General features: G+C 41.0%; 4 protein-coding genes across 4 annotated transcripts; 2 read left to right on the top strand and 2 right to left on the bottom strand.

Moving 5' to 3' along the window:
* Positions 1-281: 281 nt before the first annotated feature.
* Positions 282-1,130, bottom strand: LOC105263311 (kunitz-type serine protease inhibitor Bt-KTI). Its single transcript, XM_011299444.1, has 2 exons — positions 1,016-1,130; positions 282-672 (listed from the first exon to the last, which is right to left on the bottom strand). Exons 1-2 carry the CDS (start codon positions 1,089-1,091, stop codon positions 404-406), a joined length of 345 nt encoding a protein of 114 aa, XP_011297746.1. The 5' UTR covers positions 1,092-1,130; the 3' UTR covers positions 282-403.
* Positions 1,131-1,596: 466 nt separating this feature from the next.
* On the bottom strand, positions 1,597-4,348 carry Trap1 (TNF receptor associated protein 1). The gene is made up of 5 exons (XM_011299432.1): positions 4,234-4,348; positions 4,015-4,125; positions 3,706-3,788; positions 1,932-3,620; positions 1,597-1,820 (listed from the first exon to the last, which is right to left on the bottom strand). Exons 1-5 carry the CDS (start codon positions 4,346-4,348, stop codon positions 1,719-1,721), a joined length of 2,100 nt encoding a protein of 699 aa, XP_011297734.1. The 3' UTR covers positions 1,597-1,718.
* A 1,552-nt stretch (positions 4,349-5,900) lies between these two features.
* On the top strand, positions 5,901-7,317 carry RpLP2 (ribosomal protein LP2). Its single transcript, XM_011299420.1, has 4 exons — positions 5,901-6,011; positions 6,395-6,567; positions 6,647-6,745; positions 7,124-7,317. The coding sequence occupies exons 2-4, from the start codon at positions 6,396-6,398 to the stop codon at positions 7,192-7,194; spliced, it is 342 nt and encodes a 113-aa protein (XP_011297722.1). The 5' UTR covers positions 5,901-6,011; position 6,395; the 3' UTR covers positions 7,195-7,317.
* A 652-nt stretch (positions 7,318-7,969) lies between these two features.
* Positions 7,970-17,178, top strand: Chc (clathrin heavy chain). Its single transcript, XM_011299407.1, has 5 exons — positions 7,970-8,683; positions 9,566-10,732; positions 10,922-12,130; positions 12,810-15,218; positions 15,849-17,178. The coding sequence occupies exons 1-5, from the start codon at positions 8,642-8,644 to the stop codon at positions 16,059-16,061; spliced, it is 5,040 nt and encodes a 1,679-aa protein (XP_011297709.1). The 5' UTR covers positions 7,970-8,641; the 3' UTR covers positions 16,062-17,178.
* The last annotated feature ends 318 nt before the right edge of the window (positions 17,179-17,496 follow it).

The following is a 17,496-nucleotide window of genomic DNA, read 5'->3' as shown; positions in this document are numbered from 1 at the left end:
AAAATTCACTTCAGGAATCGATTAAATGTTGAACTCGTCAATTTCTTGATCGCAATTGTAGTAATATTCCATTCGTTTTGTCTCCCTTTTATACCTATGAATTTTAGGCATAGAAATTTCAATTGTAATCACTCCTCGTTATCGCTCTCGATATCTCATACAATTTTTGCAGGTAATAAAAAATGCAAATATTTTATTGAGATAATAATGGAAGAGTATTCACATCATCGTAGGTTCCCATCAATGAAAAAATAAAATTCAAACTAAACATAATAGCGAAATGTTTCACAGTTTTTGCCATAATTTCTCAGTAATTTCATTAATAGCAATAGTTCATAGTCACATATTTATTAATATCGTCAGCATTTCATATATTGAAAAACGGCTGCACCTACTTTCTATATCACAGGCAGTCGTTCTTCCGAAGCTTTTCCAATCTAGCGTTTAATTGCCCAGGGAACATAACCGATGATTTAATCTCGTTGCAGATTCTGACTACGTCTGGTAGACAAATATCTCTGCATTCTGCTTTAGTTGCAAAACTATTTTGTCCAGGAAAATAACAGTCTGGATTCATGAATTCAATACAGGCCCCTTTGTCCACATCAAAACGCCACTCGAGCGAGGCGGTTTTGCATTCTACTTGAAGTGTAGGAAGCAAGCATCTCGTTGCTTCAAAGCAAAAAGTAATTTTTTTCATTTATCAACATTACGAATCAATCTAATAACACCCTAAGAAAAAAACAGGTAAGTTGACAGGTCAATCTTCGGTATTTCATTTTTTTTCGAAAAGATGTCCAGAAATTCGAATTTTTGAAATAATCTTTTTTGTTGTTGTTAATGAGTTGTATGATAAAAGCTTCCGGGAAAATTTCATTACCTATCTCAGTTTCGGGGATTGCAGAGAAATTCACCTAATCGAAAAACTACGTCAACTTATCTCTTTTAATCAGTTCTCAACAGAATTAATGATTTTTATCTTTTAATAGATAATGTAAAATTATAAGATTCTCACTGCGAGATACAGCTGCTGATGTTTCTTGCAGACCACAGCTCAACGCAACAATTACAAGTACGATCGCCGGGTTCATGTTCTGCTTTTTGATGTCTCTTCAATTCAATCGCCAGAAGTTTCAACGAAGTTTGAGATTTTTGCTGATATTCTCTCTTATTTATATCGATTCATTGCATTATCTATGCCAAGGCTAGAAATGTCAATAACTTCCTCCGTTTTATTAAATTGAGTAAACATCACCTTTGGAAATTTTTTATTGTTATCTGAGATCTATGTATTCAGGTGAAAATAATAACGAAAACTATGGGCCTTCAATTTCTTGAGTAGATATGAATTATTTTTCATAACACTCGCCAGTACCTCTGCCTCATTTACGAATTATCAAAAAGTTATAAGAATTTATTAAAAAATTGAAGAACTTGTTTTCGACAGGTAGGATTATAGCAGTCGCCTTCGGCTTGTGCTATTAACCTCCCTCACACCAAACATCACTTTTCCGTACTTGTTATGAAATATGCTATTTTAAAATCTATTGCACTGCGAGAAGTAAGGGGTGATAAAAATATGCTTGTCTCGATCCATTAAAATTCGAAGAAGGCCATAATCCATTTCCTATGGTAATGGCAACATTTATTCAGTAAAATTATATACAGAAATGAAACTTAAATTTAATGAAATATTTTCAACAACTGGGCACATATCGTTAATGTTTCTCCAGAGCCTTCGTGAGTAATTCGTTCATAGATGTCAATAATATTCGTGGGTCTTCGACGAGTCCAGCCCCAACCATCGCTGCCGTGAAAAGCTGAGGAAGAATTGATAAATTTATATATAATTTTAATTTCAATTTTTGGCGAAGATGCTTAGACACACCCTACTAAAATTAATAATTCTGTAAGCAAAATGGTAGAACTACCTGTTGAGTTAAGAGTTCGGCTAATTTCGGATCTGACTCAATCAGAGTTGTAAGTTTTTTGATGATGGGATGATTGAGATTGATTTCCAGGCGTGGCTGCAGTAGGTTGTACCTCGTTTCTTCATTGAGCTGATGGCTCTGGGTCCTGATGAAGTGCCTCGCACTGGCCATGTCCTGGACCGTGATAACACAAGGATGAGATTCCAAACGATTCGTTGTTCTCACTTCAGACGCTTTTTTTGATAGTACACTCTTCATATATCCAAGAACTTTGTCGACCTCCTGCTTATTAATCGCATCGATTGTGCTCTCCTTCGTTGACTCTACATCGTCTCGCATCTCTTTTTCCACAGATGTGAGGGAACGCGAACCAAACCGACCTAACTGCATAAGAACTAACTCATCGTAAGGTTCGTAGCAGAAAAGGACCTCGTAATTTCGTTTCTTGAATGATTCGTAGTAAGGGGATTGCTCTGCTAGAATTCTACTAGGTGCAGATAAGTAATATATGTGCTTTTGCTCCTGGGAGATACCCTCGCAGTATTTAGGCAGGCTAACAAGCTCTCCAGCGGGCTTCGCCGATGACTCGAACCGCAGGAGTTTACCAATGGCTTCTTTTTCGTTGTGGTCGTGACTTGTCACAATCCCCTCTTTCAGGAATAATCCATAATCCTTGTAAAATTCGTTATACTCCTCCGGTTGTTTTGTCGATCTCTCATTGAGATATTTCAGAATTCGTGCTGTCAAAACTGTTCTTAATTTACTGATGAGAGCGCTATTCTGGAGCAATTCACGGCTCAAGTTCAGGGGAATGTCTTCGGAGTCAACGACACCTTTAACGAAACGCAGCCACTTTGGCAATAAATTGTCGGCTTTGCTCTTTATCAGTACTTTTCTGCTGTAAAGGGAAATCCCCACTGATGTGTCTCTGCTCAGTTCGAAGAGCCCTGGCTTGTCGTCTGGAAAGTATAGGAGGGCTCGAATACTGAGGGGCACATCGGCGGTATAGTGGAGGATGAACCTAGGGGCATCGTACGAATTCGAGATGAAACGATAAAACTCGGCATGTTGCTCGGCTGTTACTTCCTTGGGGTCTAGCATCCATATCGGTTGAATCACATTCACACGTTTGCCATTCACGAAAATTGGACTGCCCACAAAGTTACTGTACTTTTTGATAATTTGATTAATAGTCTCCTCGTCACTGAATTCTCTAGAGTCACTCTTGAGGTGCATCACGATTTTAGTTCCTGGTTGAACTCCTTCTGCCTCAGATATTTCATAAGTCCCCGATCCGGTGGACAACCAATGTAAACCTTTGGCATCCTTCTCATAGGACTTGGTGAACACTTCAACCTTGTCAGCAACCATGAATGCGCTATAAAATCCTACACCGAATTGCCCAATTATACTGGCAGTGTCCCCTGCTGCCTGTTTCTCCTTCAACTGCTCCAGAAAAGCCTTCGAGCCAGATCGCGCAATAGTCCCCAAGTTGGACACCAATTCCTCTCGAGTCATCCCAATTCCTGTATCCTGAATAGTGAGTGTTCGATTTTGCTTATCAGTGACGATATGTATCTCTAACTCCCGGCCGCCCCCTTCTTCGGGGGATAAATTTCTGCTAAGCCTGAGATATCGTAATTTCTCCAGAGCATCACTGGCGTTAGATATCAACTCCCGAACAAAAACCTGAAGAAAAATTAAGCACGATTGATATTTCCAGCGTTACTTTTAATTAATTCAGATCATATTGGAAGTACTAGAGTTTTCACACCTCTTTATCAGAGTACAAAGACTTCGCGACGATTTCCAAAAGCATCTGAGTTTCTGACTGGAACTCATGCTGAGCACTTTGCCCTGGAAACCAATAAATAAAACGACTAAATAACTTTCTCGAGTTTCCTTATTGTCATATTGTCAGGATAAATGAATATGCTGATAACAAAACAAAAAAAAATTTCGGTGAGTTGGTTAGAGATGGACGTTTAGAGTCAAAAATTTTCCTTGCCGGTGCCCTACCGTGCATCTCGACTTCCTTCTCATATTTTTTGCCGATTTTACAAATACCACTAACAAATGTTACCTGTTGGTTTCTCCGTATTTTTTACGATATTATGATACTCCACGTCCGTTTCACTCTCAGGGGCTGCCTGAGAAGTAAGAAGTCGGGCATTTCTCAAAGGAGAAGAAAATCCTGGAAATACACAAATGGTTAACCTCGCAAGCAACCTAAACCTCTTGTCAACGAGGTCAACTGTCATCTCCAGTAATGACAGTAGATGCAAATAGGAAATTGATATACCTGAAGATTGTAGTAATCGACATCCAGAGAATCTAAATTTGTGGTTGGAATTAATCGAATTGGAAACCAATTTTCCACACTTGATCACATGCCGCAGTCGACAAACAGCCGCCATTTTTATTTGGATAATGAACTTTGATTTTTTCGCGGGAGTGCGGGGAACAGAGAGGATTGACTAGAGTAGAGGATCAGTTCTGGGGGTTCGAGTAACCCCAGCGGCATCGTCGTACTGCACCCCAAGAGAGGGAGGGCGCCACACGCAATGGGGGTGTTGTCCCGTCATGAAAATCGAGGAGGTATTGACTGAAATTTAAAAAATTCGAAATTTTCAAAAAAGTGTCAGAGAAGCATGAAAATCGAGCAGGTATTCACTGAAATTTGAAAATTCGAAATTTTTGAAAAAGTATCAGGAGAGCATGAAAATCGAGGAGGTATTGACTGAAATTCGAAATTTTCAAAAAAGTATCAGGGGAGCATAAAAATCGAGGAGGTATTCACTGAAATTTGAAAATTCGAAATTTTTGAAAAAGTATCAGGAGAGCATGACAATTGAGGAAGTATTCACTGAAATGTGAAAATTCGAAATTTTTGAAAAAGTATCAGGGGAACATGAAAATTGAGGAAGTACTCACTGAAATTTGAAATTTTTCGAAAAGTATCAGGGGAGTATGATAATCGAGGAGGTATTCACTGAAATTGAAAAATCTAAAATTTTCAGAAAATAAAATTAACCCCGTCAATTGGTCCCTTTGACAGCGGGACTGCTACTGAGGCAGTTACCGAGTCGGCTAACGGGCAGACCCCCCACCTTTGGGTGCGGCCCCCTCTTTCTCTTGGGGTGAGGTACTCCCCCAGAACTGAGCCACTCATTGGGGGTTTGAGTGACCCCACCGGCAGTACTTCACCCCAAAAGAGGGGGCCGCACCCAATGGTGGGGTGTCTGCCCGTTAGCCGACTCGGTAACTGCCTCAGTAGCAGTCCCGCTGTCAGAGGGACCAGTTGACGGGGTTAATTTTATTTTCTGAAAATTTTAGATTTTTCAATTTCTGTGAATACCTCCTCGATTATCATGCTCCCCTGATACTTTTCGAAAAATTTCAAATTTCAGTGAGTACCTCCTCAATTTTCATGTTCCCCTGATACTTTTTAAAAAATTTCGAATTTTCACATTTCAGTGAATACTTCCTCAATTGTCATGCTCTCCTGATACTTTTTCAAAAATTTCGAATTTTCAAATTTCAGTGAATACCTCCTCGATTTTTATGCTCCCCTGATACTTTTTTGAAAATTTTAAATTTTTCAATTTCAGTGAATGCCTCCTCGATTTCCATGCCCCCCTGATACTTTTTTGAAAATTTTGAATTTTCTAATTTCAGTGAATACCTCCTCGATTTTCATGACGGGGCGACACCCCTATTGTGTGTGGCGCCCTCCCTCTCTTGGGGTGCAGTACTACGATGCCGCTGCGGTCACTCCAACCCCCAGAACTGAGCCTCTACTTCAGCCAATCCTCTTTGGACCCCACCGGCATCGTAGTACCTCACCCCAAGGGAGAGAGGGTGCCACATGCAATGCTGCCCGTCAGCCGACTCGATAACTGGTGGCATCCCTCGGATGGAGTAAATCACCATCGTTTTTGGGTATTGTTAACTCCTAGAGCTGCGCCTCTGCCCTAGTCTATTCTCTTGGGCATTTCTGTTCTTCCATTTCGTTTCCTCGTCGAAACTGTTGTGTTACATTTTAGCGTTATCCACGTTTCGTGTCACCACGACTTAAAAGTAAGTAATAAATTTGAAAGAAATTATTGAAAATATTAGGGATAACAACATCTCTATTGTCTGCGGCAATTAAATCAACGTTTAATCAATGGGCATTTATGAAATTCACATAGATGTTTACGGATCCGTAAACGTGCTCTGAAAACTTCTTGTCTGTGATATTATTCCATTATTCCGCTCTCAATCTTTGTTTATAATTATTGATAAATTATGTTGGAGTGTTTATATATTAATTTTTCTATGATGATCACAATTTATCACCATCTTTCGACTGAGTGGCAGTGATGTTAAATTATTTCCTGATGATTCAGAAAGAATTATCGAAAATGTTGGAGAGTTGAAGTGAGGTTAATCATTGGTGTTTTTTCGAATTTTTCACTTAGAATGCGTTACGTGGCCGCTTATCTCTTGGCTGTCCTTGGTGGCAATGCCTCACCTTCGCAAGACGCCATCGAGAAGATCCTCTCCTCGGTGGGAATTGAATCTGATGCTGAGAGAGTCAAGAAGATCATTGGTGAACTCAATGGCAAATCAATCGATGATTTGATTGCACAAGGTACCGAAATTATTTACTACTCACTGAAATGGTGTGTTTAGGGGTGTATAGGTTTGATTTAATTCGGTTCCATTCCCAGGCCGTGAGAAACTCTCATCTATGCCGGTTGGAGGTGGTGCTGCTGCGCCAGCTGCTGCCGCTGCTGGTGGAGCTGCCCCAGCTGCTGAGGAGAAAAAAGGTAAAATATTGCTCTTCAATTAAATCATTTAATTATTATTTTTTTTTTATTTCATTTATTTCCATTGCCAAGTGAAAGAGAAAGGAGAGTCAAATTTGAATGTTTTTAATTTCCAATTATCTTAATGGAATTTAATGGATGTAATGGAATAGTCAAATTTGACTCCTTTTGATTTTGAAAGCATAGTTTGTATAATTGTTTGGAATTCCGCATTCCACAATTCAATTTCTAAAATGATGACTAAACATCCCGTACCATCTTTCGTCTGAGTTACAGTGATGGCTATTTTTCCATCTGACACACACTCCCTTGATCTGAGCAAAACTCAAATAATATTCTTGTTTACTAAAAAATCTGTTCGATTGTGTAAAATTGCAGAAGACAAGAAGGCCGCCAAAGAGGAATCAGAGTCTGAGGACGATGACATGGGATTCGGTCTCTTTGACTAAAGAACTACCAGACAGCAAAAAAAACAGAATATTCACTAGCAGAAGTGCAACAATCTGCTTCATTCAATACGTTGTACGTCGTTGTATCTACTGCTGATGAATAAATGATTTTTTCACGATTCATTGATGTATTTCTACGTAAAATTCAGTCAGAACTTCCACTCGACAAAAAAACTAGTTATCTCTTTGTAAATCGTAATTACCACTGCATCTCTATTGCCTATTTTTTTTTAAATAAATTTCAGGGGAAAAATTTCGAAATTGAATGACGGCCTCCACCACGTTGCATCGCACGCGCCTTTTCCGATCACGTGACAATAATTCCACGTAGCTTGCGCTTAAAATTATGGCCATGAAAAAATTCAAATTCCGATGGGATGCATCATCGCGAGAAAAACTAGTCCATCAATATTCCCCGTATTTTCCAACAAAAGTTGCTAAACAAGGACATAAATTAACCAATGAAAAACTCATCAACGAGTCGTTTGAGTTTTTTTCAGAAGGAGAACAATAAATCTAAAAAAAAACATTCGTCTCGGATCATTGCCAAGTGCATTCCTATTATAAACAAATTATAAACAACCACATCAGACGGATAAATATCAAATGATCACATCTGATACAAGAACTTCAAAATCAGCGTCATTTTTTTCTCAATTTTACGAACCACCGGAGGAGAGCATTTTTGTGAAGAAATTATAAAAATTCTTGTAATCATTCTTTTCAACTTCCAAAAGTTATAATCCATAAATATAATCTACATGTACCAGGTCTAAATGAAATCCACGAAAAGGAAGCGTCGTGGTAATTCCATTCACTAGGATTCACCCACCGATTCCTCTCCCCTGCACCCCATGGAGAAACTAGAATAAAGAGGGGAGCAGCACTACTTCGAATTGAGTCCCTCTCTATCACCGAGTACCCAGAGGCCCCAGTTGGTGGGTCTTGATGGGTATTGGTATCTAGTAGTATCTGTCGGTATTCTTGCGCTTGTGCTGAAAAGCTCGTGCGTCCTCTTCACCGCGTCCCCCATTAAAAATCAATAACCCATCATTGATATCTGAATGACAAGTGGTCGGGCCGCAGTTGATCGCCCCCTCGTCACCAGAAGCCACGAAAAATCAAAAATCCTTAACCAAGTGGAACTACTTTCTTCCATAAAAAGGGGGGCGTGCACAATTGTCGGCCATGATAGGTGTCAGTGGCAAGCAGTGACGGCATTCGTTGCTCTTTGCGTCAGTCGGTTTTCTGAAGCTGATGACTGAATTAAAGCACCACTGTATCATCGTCATCCCTAAAAAAGTTGAAAACAAATCATTCAATCTGCGCCAACGGTAGCTAGTGGATAATACCCGGAATTCCCGTATATCAGTTGAATAATCCATACTAACAACACCCCAAGGAAAATAATCGAGCCAAAGGGAGATTGATCAAAAGCACCGTTAAAATGACGCAGCTACTCCCCATAAGGTTTCAGGAGCATCTCCAGGTAAGTGACCTGTTTTGTCAAATTCAGTGTCCGGTCGATTTCACGGAATTTTTAACCCCCGCGATCCTGATAAGCGATAAGTGGCGAGGAGGGAGAGGGGAAAGAATTGTAGAGAATGGAGTGAGTTTAAACGTGAGTCAGAGAGAGATGGAGTTGAGTCGGCGTCGACCGACATCCGCCATCGACGTGGTTCACCACGTTCTTTTCCTGCTCATTTTTTTTTCCACCACACCTGTCTACCTTATTCCCTTCGATGATTAAAGAGAAAAAAAACCATTGGTAATCGCTGGAATTTCTATCATCCTCGACATCCTCGATTTCTGGGGGGGAATGAATTTATCAATTGACGTAGAGTTGACAGCTCCCTCCATTGACTCCTTTCGCCAACTCTCGACACTCCTATTTATCCTCAATATATCGGGCTTTTTTTTCGTCATTCTCACTTAAATGAATGCCGATTACTCGGGCATCGATCGACCTGGAACATTCTCATCATCGTGGTATTATTGAACTGTCCATTATTGTTAGGAGTAGATTTTTCCATAAAGCATCAGGGGGAAGATGGAGTTAATGTTGCTGTGTTTAAAAAAAAAAAGAGGGGCCACGTCTACTCTACACGCACACACGCCCCTCCGCCTACATTCTTCAAATGATTATTTTATTTTCCACACTGTGAAACAATATGTATTTTTTAAGGGCCATTTGCGCTGGTGCAGCTGGTGATAAAGCCACAATGGATTTGATATTTGAGTTTTTATCATTAATAGTTAATGCTCAGGGTTATTTCGCCCGAAAATCTCAGAACACTCGCCAATTCGGGTTAATTCGTGAATCACTCCAATGAATGATTTCACATCGTCCTGACGAAATTCTATTTTCCAGCTTACAGCTGTCGGCATTAACGCCAACAATGTCAGCTTCAATACCCTCACAATGGAGTCAGACAAATTTATCTGTGTACGTGAAAAAGTTGGGGACACGTCGCAGGTTGTTATTATTGACATGAACGACTCGGCGAATCCAATAAGAAGGCCGATATCCGCTGATTCGGCAATAATGAATCCAGCGAGCAAAGTAATAGCACTGAAGGCGCAGAAGACACTCCAGATATTCAACATCGAGATGAAATCGAAAATGAAGGCCCACACGATGACTGAGGAGGTTGTCTTCTGGAAGTGGATATCGCCGAATACATTGGCACTTGTGACAGAGCAGTCAGTTTATCACTGGTCCATGGAGGGTGATTCAACGCCACAGAAGATGTTTGATAGGCATGCCTCGTTGAATGGCTGTCAGATAATCAATTATCGTACAGATCCAAAGCAAACGTGGCTGCTGTTGATCGGTATATCGGCCCAGCACAATCGAGTTGTTGGGGCAATGCATCTCTACTCGGTGGAACGAAAGTGCTCACAACCCATTGAGGGACACGCTGCATCCTTCGCTCAATTTAAGATGGAGGGCAATGCTGAGCCCAGCAATCTCTTTTGCTTTGCTGTGAGAACAGTTCAGGGGGCCAAACTGCATATTATCGAGGTGGGACAGCCACCAGCTGGCAATACAGCTTTTCCCAAGAAGGCTGTTGATGTTTTCTTTCCACCTGAGGCTGGCAGTGATTTTCCAGTTGCCATGCAGGTCAGCTCCAAGTACGATGTCATCTACCTCATCACCAAGTACGGATACATTCACATGTACGATATTGAGTCTGCCACGTGTATATTCATGAATCGTATATCGGGGGAGACTATCTTTGTTACTGCACCTCATGAGGCTTCTGGGGGTATCATCGGTGTCAATCGCAAGGGCCAAGTTTTGTCTGTATCGGTCGAGGAGGAGAATATCATACCTTATATCAATGGCGTACTTCAGAATCCAGAGTTGGCACTTAGGATGGCCGTTAGGAATAATTTGTCTGGCGCTGAGGATCTTTTTGTCAGGAAATTTAATATGCTTTTCCAGAATGGACAGTATGCCGAGGCCGCTAAGGTCGCTGCTAATGCGCCTAAGGGGATTTTGCGAACACCAGCGACTATTCAACGATTCCAGCAGGTCAGTTCTTATTTAATTAAATATGTTTGATAGTTAGTGGGGGGCGATTATTGTGTTTTGTGTAAAAAATTTGTTTAAAAAATTGATGAAGAACGCTGCGCATTTGTGAAACTTCACCATTTGCAGTTTCTATTGGAAATGAATAACAAGAGTTAATCAAAATGAAATAACTACTTTAAATGATTCTAGGTACCTGCTACTCAAGGTCAAACATCTCCCCTTCTCCAGTACTTTGGAATTTTGTTGGATCAGGGCCAGCTGAACAAATACGAGTCCCTGGAGCTGTGTCGTCCAGTGCTTGTCCAAGGTCGTAAACAACTCCTCGAGAAATGGTTAAAGGAGGATAAACTCGAGTGCAGCGAGGAGCTGGGAGACCTAGTGAAACAGGCAGATCCAACCCTCGCCCTGAGTGTCTACCTGCGTGCAAATGTTCCCAACAAAGTGATCCAGTGTTTCGCTGAGACTGGACAATTCCAGAAAATTGTACTCTACGCCAAGAAGGTGTCTTACACTCCTGACTACATATTTCTATTGAGAAATGTCATGAGAATAAATCCAGATCAAGGTGTTGCTTTTGCTCAAATGCTGGTGCAGGACGACGAGCCCCTGGCTGACATAAATCAAATTGTCGACATCTTCATGGAGCAGAATATGGTGCAGCAGTGCACAGCTTTTCTCCTTGATGCACTTAAGAACAATCGTCCCAGTGAGGGAGCCCTGCAGACTCGTCTCCTCGAGATGAATCTCATGTCTGCACCTCAAGTTGCTGATGCCATTCTTGGCAATCAAATGTTCACTCATTATGATCGTGCACACGTGGCACAACTATGTGAAAAAGCAGGACTACTTCAACGTGCACTGGAGCATTACACCGATTTGTACGACATCAAACGTGCAGTTGTACATACTCATTTACTCTCTGGTGACTGGCTTGTTGGTTTCTTCGGCACACTCTCTGTCGAGGACTCCCTCGAGTGCCTGAAGGCCATGCTCACCGCTAACATTCGACAGAATCTGCAGATCTGCGTTCAAATAGCAACAAAATACCACGAACAACTCACCACAAAAGCACTTATCGATCTTTTCGAGGGCTTCAAATCGTACGAGGGGCTGTTTTACTTCCTCGGATCCATTGTTAACTACAGTCAGGACCAAGAAGTGCACTTCAAGTACATTCAGGCGGCATGCAAGATTGGACAGATCAAAGAGGTCGAGCGTATCTGTCGGGAGAGCCACTGTTACAATGCTGAGAGGGTCAAGAACTTCTTGAAAGAGGCCAAACTGTCCGATCAACTGCCTCTCATCATCGTTTGCGATCGCTTTGATTTTGTTCATGATCTTGTTCTCTATTTATACCGGAATAATTTGCAGAAGTACATCGAGATTTACGTACAGAAGGTGAGAATTCTTTTCATGTATTTAAATAATAATATTCGATGTTCTGTTATTAACCTCATAGACCACGTATTATCTTTCGAACGTTATCTGGGTTTCCTCAAAATCTTTATCAACTCAAATAGTCATTCAGTAGTATTTCATACTATACGATAAAGAATATATAGGGAATTCTTTAAAATTTTTGAAGTATTTTTACTGGAGCTTATCGAGAGATTACAATCCGGCCGAATTTTATGATTATCGCGAAAACGAATACTAAAAAAAAACAACAAAATTTTCTTTCACATTTTCCCTCTGATTTCCTTACCTTCCGGATAATTTAATTATTATCAGGGATCGCATAATTGAAATCATAATATTCTCCATAAATTCAAGAATATAAATGACTCTTTGACCCTACAATCTGAATTATGCAAAACTGCGTAAAAACTCTGACTGAGAATAATTCTACACTTAACGGAATAATTCCAAATCGAGTCATCGCGCTCAATAACGCAATAATTTCCACAACAAATAATGTGAAAAGAAACTGCCCAGAAAAACTCTCTCAGATCATTTCTAAACGACAGCACTGCGATAAGTCAACTTAAGCCATCCTTACATGAATCCCTAGATGAATGAGGAATCGATCCACTAATCCCTCAACAAATCACCCATAACCCATTGAATCCGCTTTCAGGTGAATCCATCACGTCTGCCAGTAGTGGTGGGAGGTCTCCTGGACGTCGACTGTTCAGAGGACATAATAAAAAACCTAATCCTCGTTGTTCGAGGTCAATTCTCCACTGACGAGCTGGTCGAAGAAGTGGAGAAACGCAATCGCCTGAAGCTCCTTCTCCCCTGGCTGGAGTCACGTGTCCACGAGGGCTGCATCGAGCCAGCGACGCACAATGCCCTTGCCAAAATCTACATCGACAGTAACAACAATCCCGAGAGATTTCTCAAGGAGAATCAATTCTACGACAGTCGAGTCGTTGGAAAATACTGTGAAAAACGTGATCCACATTTGGCGTGCATTGCTTACGAGCGTGGCCAGTGTGATCGTGAATTGATAGCTGTTTGCAATGAGAACAGTTTATTCAAGAGTGAAGCTAGATATCTGGTGAGACGCCGAGATCCTGATTTATGGGCTGAGGTCCTCCTCGAGAGCAATCCTTACAAACGCCCTCTCATTGATCAAGTGGTGCAGACAGCTTTGTCCGAGACCCAAGATCCAGAGGACATTTCGGTGACAGTCAAGGCCTTCATGACAGCCGATCTGCCCAATGAGCTCATCGAGCTCCTTGAAAAAATAGTCCTCGACAGTTCTGTCTTTAGTGATCATCGTAATCTTCAAAATCTTCTGATTCTAACAGCCATCAAGGCTGATCGCACTCGAGTTATGGAGTACATAAATCGTTTGGACAACTATGACGCCCCAGACATTGCTAACATTGCCATCAATAACGAGCTGTATGAGGAGGCCTTTGCAATCTTCAAGAAATTCGACGTTAATACTTCGGCCATTCAGGTGCTAATTGAGCAGGTGGCGAATCTCGACAGAGCTTATGAGTTCGCTGAGAGATGTAATGAGCCAGCGGTTTGGTCCCAGTTGGCCAGAGCTCAGTTGCAGAAAGGCCTCGTCAAGGAGGCCATCGACAGCTTCATCAAGGCTGACGATCCCTCAGCGTACATGGACGTTGTCGAGACAGCACATCGTACCTCCCACTGGGAGGATCTCGTACGCTACCTTCAAATGGCAAGAAAGAAGGCACGTGAGTCCTTCATCGAGAGTGAACTCATCTATGCTTATGCACGCACCAACAGGCTCGCTGATCTCGAAGAATTCATCTCTGGACCAAATCATGCGGACATCCAGAAAATTGGGGACAGGTGTTTCGATGACAAGATGTACGATGCTGCCAAACTTCTTTATAACAATGTCTCAAATTTTGCAAGGCTTGCGATAACTCTGGTGCACCTCAAGGAGTTCCAGGGAGCTGTTGACTCGGCCAGAAAGGCCAACTCCACCAGAACCTGGAAGGAGGTGTGCTTCGCTTGTGTGGACAGTGGAGAATTTCGTCTTGCCCAAATGTGTGGCCTTCACATCGTTGTGCATGCTGATGAGCTCGAGGACCTGATCAATTATTACCAGGATCGTGGACACTTCGAGGAGCTGATTAATTTGCTGGAGGCTGCTCTGGGTCTGGAGCGCGCCCACATGGGAATGTTCACAGAGCTGGCTATTTTGTACAGCAAGTACAAGCCCCAGAGAATGCGTGAGCATCTCGAGCTCTTCTGGTCACGTGTCAATATACCCAAAGTGTTGAGAGCTGCTGAGTCGGCTCATCTGTGGGCTGAACTTGTGTTCCTTTACGATAAGTACGAGGAATATGATAACGCGGTTTTGGCAATGATGCAGCATCCCACTGAGGCGTGGAGGGAGGGACACTTCAAGGATGTTATCACTAAAGTCGCTAATGTCGAGCTGTACTACAAAGCCATTCAGTTTTATCTGGAATATAAGCCTCTGCTGCTGAATGATATTTTGCTGGTTCTGTCACCCAGAATGGACCACACGAGGTCAGTGGCTTATTTCACGAGAACTGGGCATCTACAACTTGTCAAGCCCTATCTCAGATCTGTACAGGCGTTGAATAATAAGGCTATTAATGAGGCATTGAATGGATTACTCATTGATGAAGAGGATTACCAGGGACTAAGAACGTCAATCGATGCTTTTGACAACTTTGATAATATTGCTCTTGCTCAACAACTCGAGAAACACGAGCTCATTGAGTTCAGGAGAATCGCAGCTTATTTGTACAAAGGGAACAACAGGTGGAAGCAGAGTGTTGAGCTTTGTAAGAAGGATCGATTGTTCCGCGATGCTATGGAGTATGCTGCGGAGTCGAGAAATGCCGAGGTCGCTGAGGAATTACTTGGGTGGTTCTTAGAGAGGGACTCTAAGGATTGCTTTGCTGCTTGTTTGTTTTACTGTTACGATTTACTACATCCAGATGTTATACTGGAGCTCGCATGGAGACATCGCATTCTACACTTTGCTATGCCCTATCTCATTCAAGTTATGAGGGAATACATCACGAAGGTTAGTACTTTTATTTCATTTGGGGAAATTCAATTCCGGGGGTAACACCCAGATTTGTGAATTCGGGTGGATTATAGCTCACAATCTGACTACTTTCCCAATTTAAATCCCATCAGAAAGTTGCTTTTCAGACATGCGATGATATCATTTTCAACTGCTCAACCTCTCACCTTTTCTTCTTCGCTGTCATATATTTTTGCAATCCAAAAAAAGTTCAGTGACCAAGTAGTAACACGATATGGCGATGTAGCTTTTATCATAAAAGATTAATCATCTGTTTTGTCCAATATTTAATTGGATATTTTTCAATCATTATGAGGATGAAAAAGAATATCAATAAAAAAACCTGTTAAAATATTAAATCGAATTATCACTCAATTATTGATGGAAATTTTTCAAATGAAGATGAATTTTTTTTCCCCTGAGGAAGGGCACCTCTTTTTTCTCGTAATGAATGCAGATTGATCTGAATTAATGAATTAATTTACGAGATATGAATATTTTAAAAGTGTCTGAAATCACCATTTCGCCTTGCCCGTTTCTCCTAAGAGTGTAAGGGCGAAAGAAATCGATGGAATAATTCTCTTAGTGATAATAATAAATCTTTCTTCTCTGCGATAATGAAAACAGGTTGACAAGTTGGAAGAGGCCGAGAGCAGACGTGTAGAGGAAACCGATCACCAGGAGCACAAGCCAATGATAATGCCTGAGCCTCAGCTAATGTTAACCGCTGGACCGGGTATGATGGCACCTGGTTATGCACCACAAGCAGTATACGGTAATCCAGCAGCGCCCGGTGTCTATGCGCCACCAGCAGCCGCTTATCAGGGCTATGGTATGTGAGACGGCGCACTCGAAGATACATTTCATAGCGCTGATCACCAATATCCTCTTTTCTCAAGGTTTCAATAGAACATTCGATTACGCCGTTTAGTTGACTATTTTTTTTCGTAGTAATCTAATCGACCTGAACTGCAGTAACTGATTAAAATAATAATAATAAAAAAGGAGACCTTCATGGAGAGCCGGATTATCCAAATATCCAGAGATTCTATTGTGAACTGTTATTGGATTATTTTTATGAGAAACTTGACACAAAATTATGGAAATAGCTGTCGCCCATCGACTCGCTCTGCCTCCCACTCACCTCCCACCTCCCATTGATTCTCATGTCGGTTGCCTCTGGGAGAATTAATTGTTTGTTTGTAATTATAATTTTGTCAATACCAATAATCACAGCAGTGAAAAGTCATTAACAGAAATCAATTGAACTGAGGAATGTGTGTCGTGCTTGCGCATTAGTCGAGTTGTTTCATTCCGACGAGACGTTTTTAGAGCGTGCGACTTTTATTTTCCCCGGCTACTGTACGAATCTTTGTTTGTTGATATGTGTATATTTATCGATGAGTCGAAAAATCGAGTGAAGAAGAATAAAAACACGAGAATGATAACTAAACAGAAAATTGGATATAACTGGGAATTATGTTGTGGCATTGCCTGTGTTAGAATTATTGTGTTTTCCGAATCTGCTAGCGAGTGAATTTTTTTGTTTTGCAATGAGTGGCGAAAGGTGAGGTAAAATGGACACTGATTATTTTTTGTAACCATCGATAGCTCGGTAATAACTTGATCAATTGAGCTCGGAGATTTTTATGTTTAGAAAAAAATGTAGTGTCTACTTTTCCTCTCGCAACCATGATTTCCTTGGACTCAAAATTAGTGGTGAAATATTGCACGATTTATTGTGGTTAATTGAGGACACGATTATGAATTATAGTATTGTTATCGGCTCATTAGTGTTACAAATGACGCTGAGATAAAAAATTGGCCTGCGTCCGGCAAAATGATGTTTTATACTCCTTGTGAACTTCTGACCCAAAGCCCCAGCGAGTCTATTAATTTTTCCCATTGTGTAATCTACTTATAAATAAAGTAATTATTTAGTTGTGGTTTATGGAAACAGTTGTGTACGAGCCAGACGTTAATTTATCATTAGTAAGGCCTATGGGGAATGTTTACTATGAAAGTGTCTTTCTTCCTTAATTTTTACTAGTATTTTTTGAATTACCTAGTAGAGATTCAAACACTCACGTAACCAACTAATGGCACTTGTCCCCTATCGCTGCCACTTTCACCTAAAATTTGCATGCAAATGACGTTGACAAATAGCGAATTTTCTTTCCTAATGTATTTTTTCCACCAATTTATTTTCCCCCACGAGCTTAAAATCACTAATAATTTCATTAGCGATCGAATCGATTCGGGAATTGATTGGATA

Source organism: Fopius arisanus, unplaced genomic scaffold (genome assembly GCF_000806365.1).
Source record: "Fopius arisanus strain USDA-PBARC FA_bdor unplaced genomic scaffold, ASM80636v1 scaffold00001, whole genome shotgun sequence".
NCBI lineage: Eukaryota > Metazoa > Arthropoda > Insecta > Hymenoptera > Braconidae > Fopius > Fopius arisanus.
This window is presented reverse-complemented; position numbering and strand designations above follow the sequence as displayed.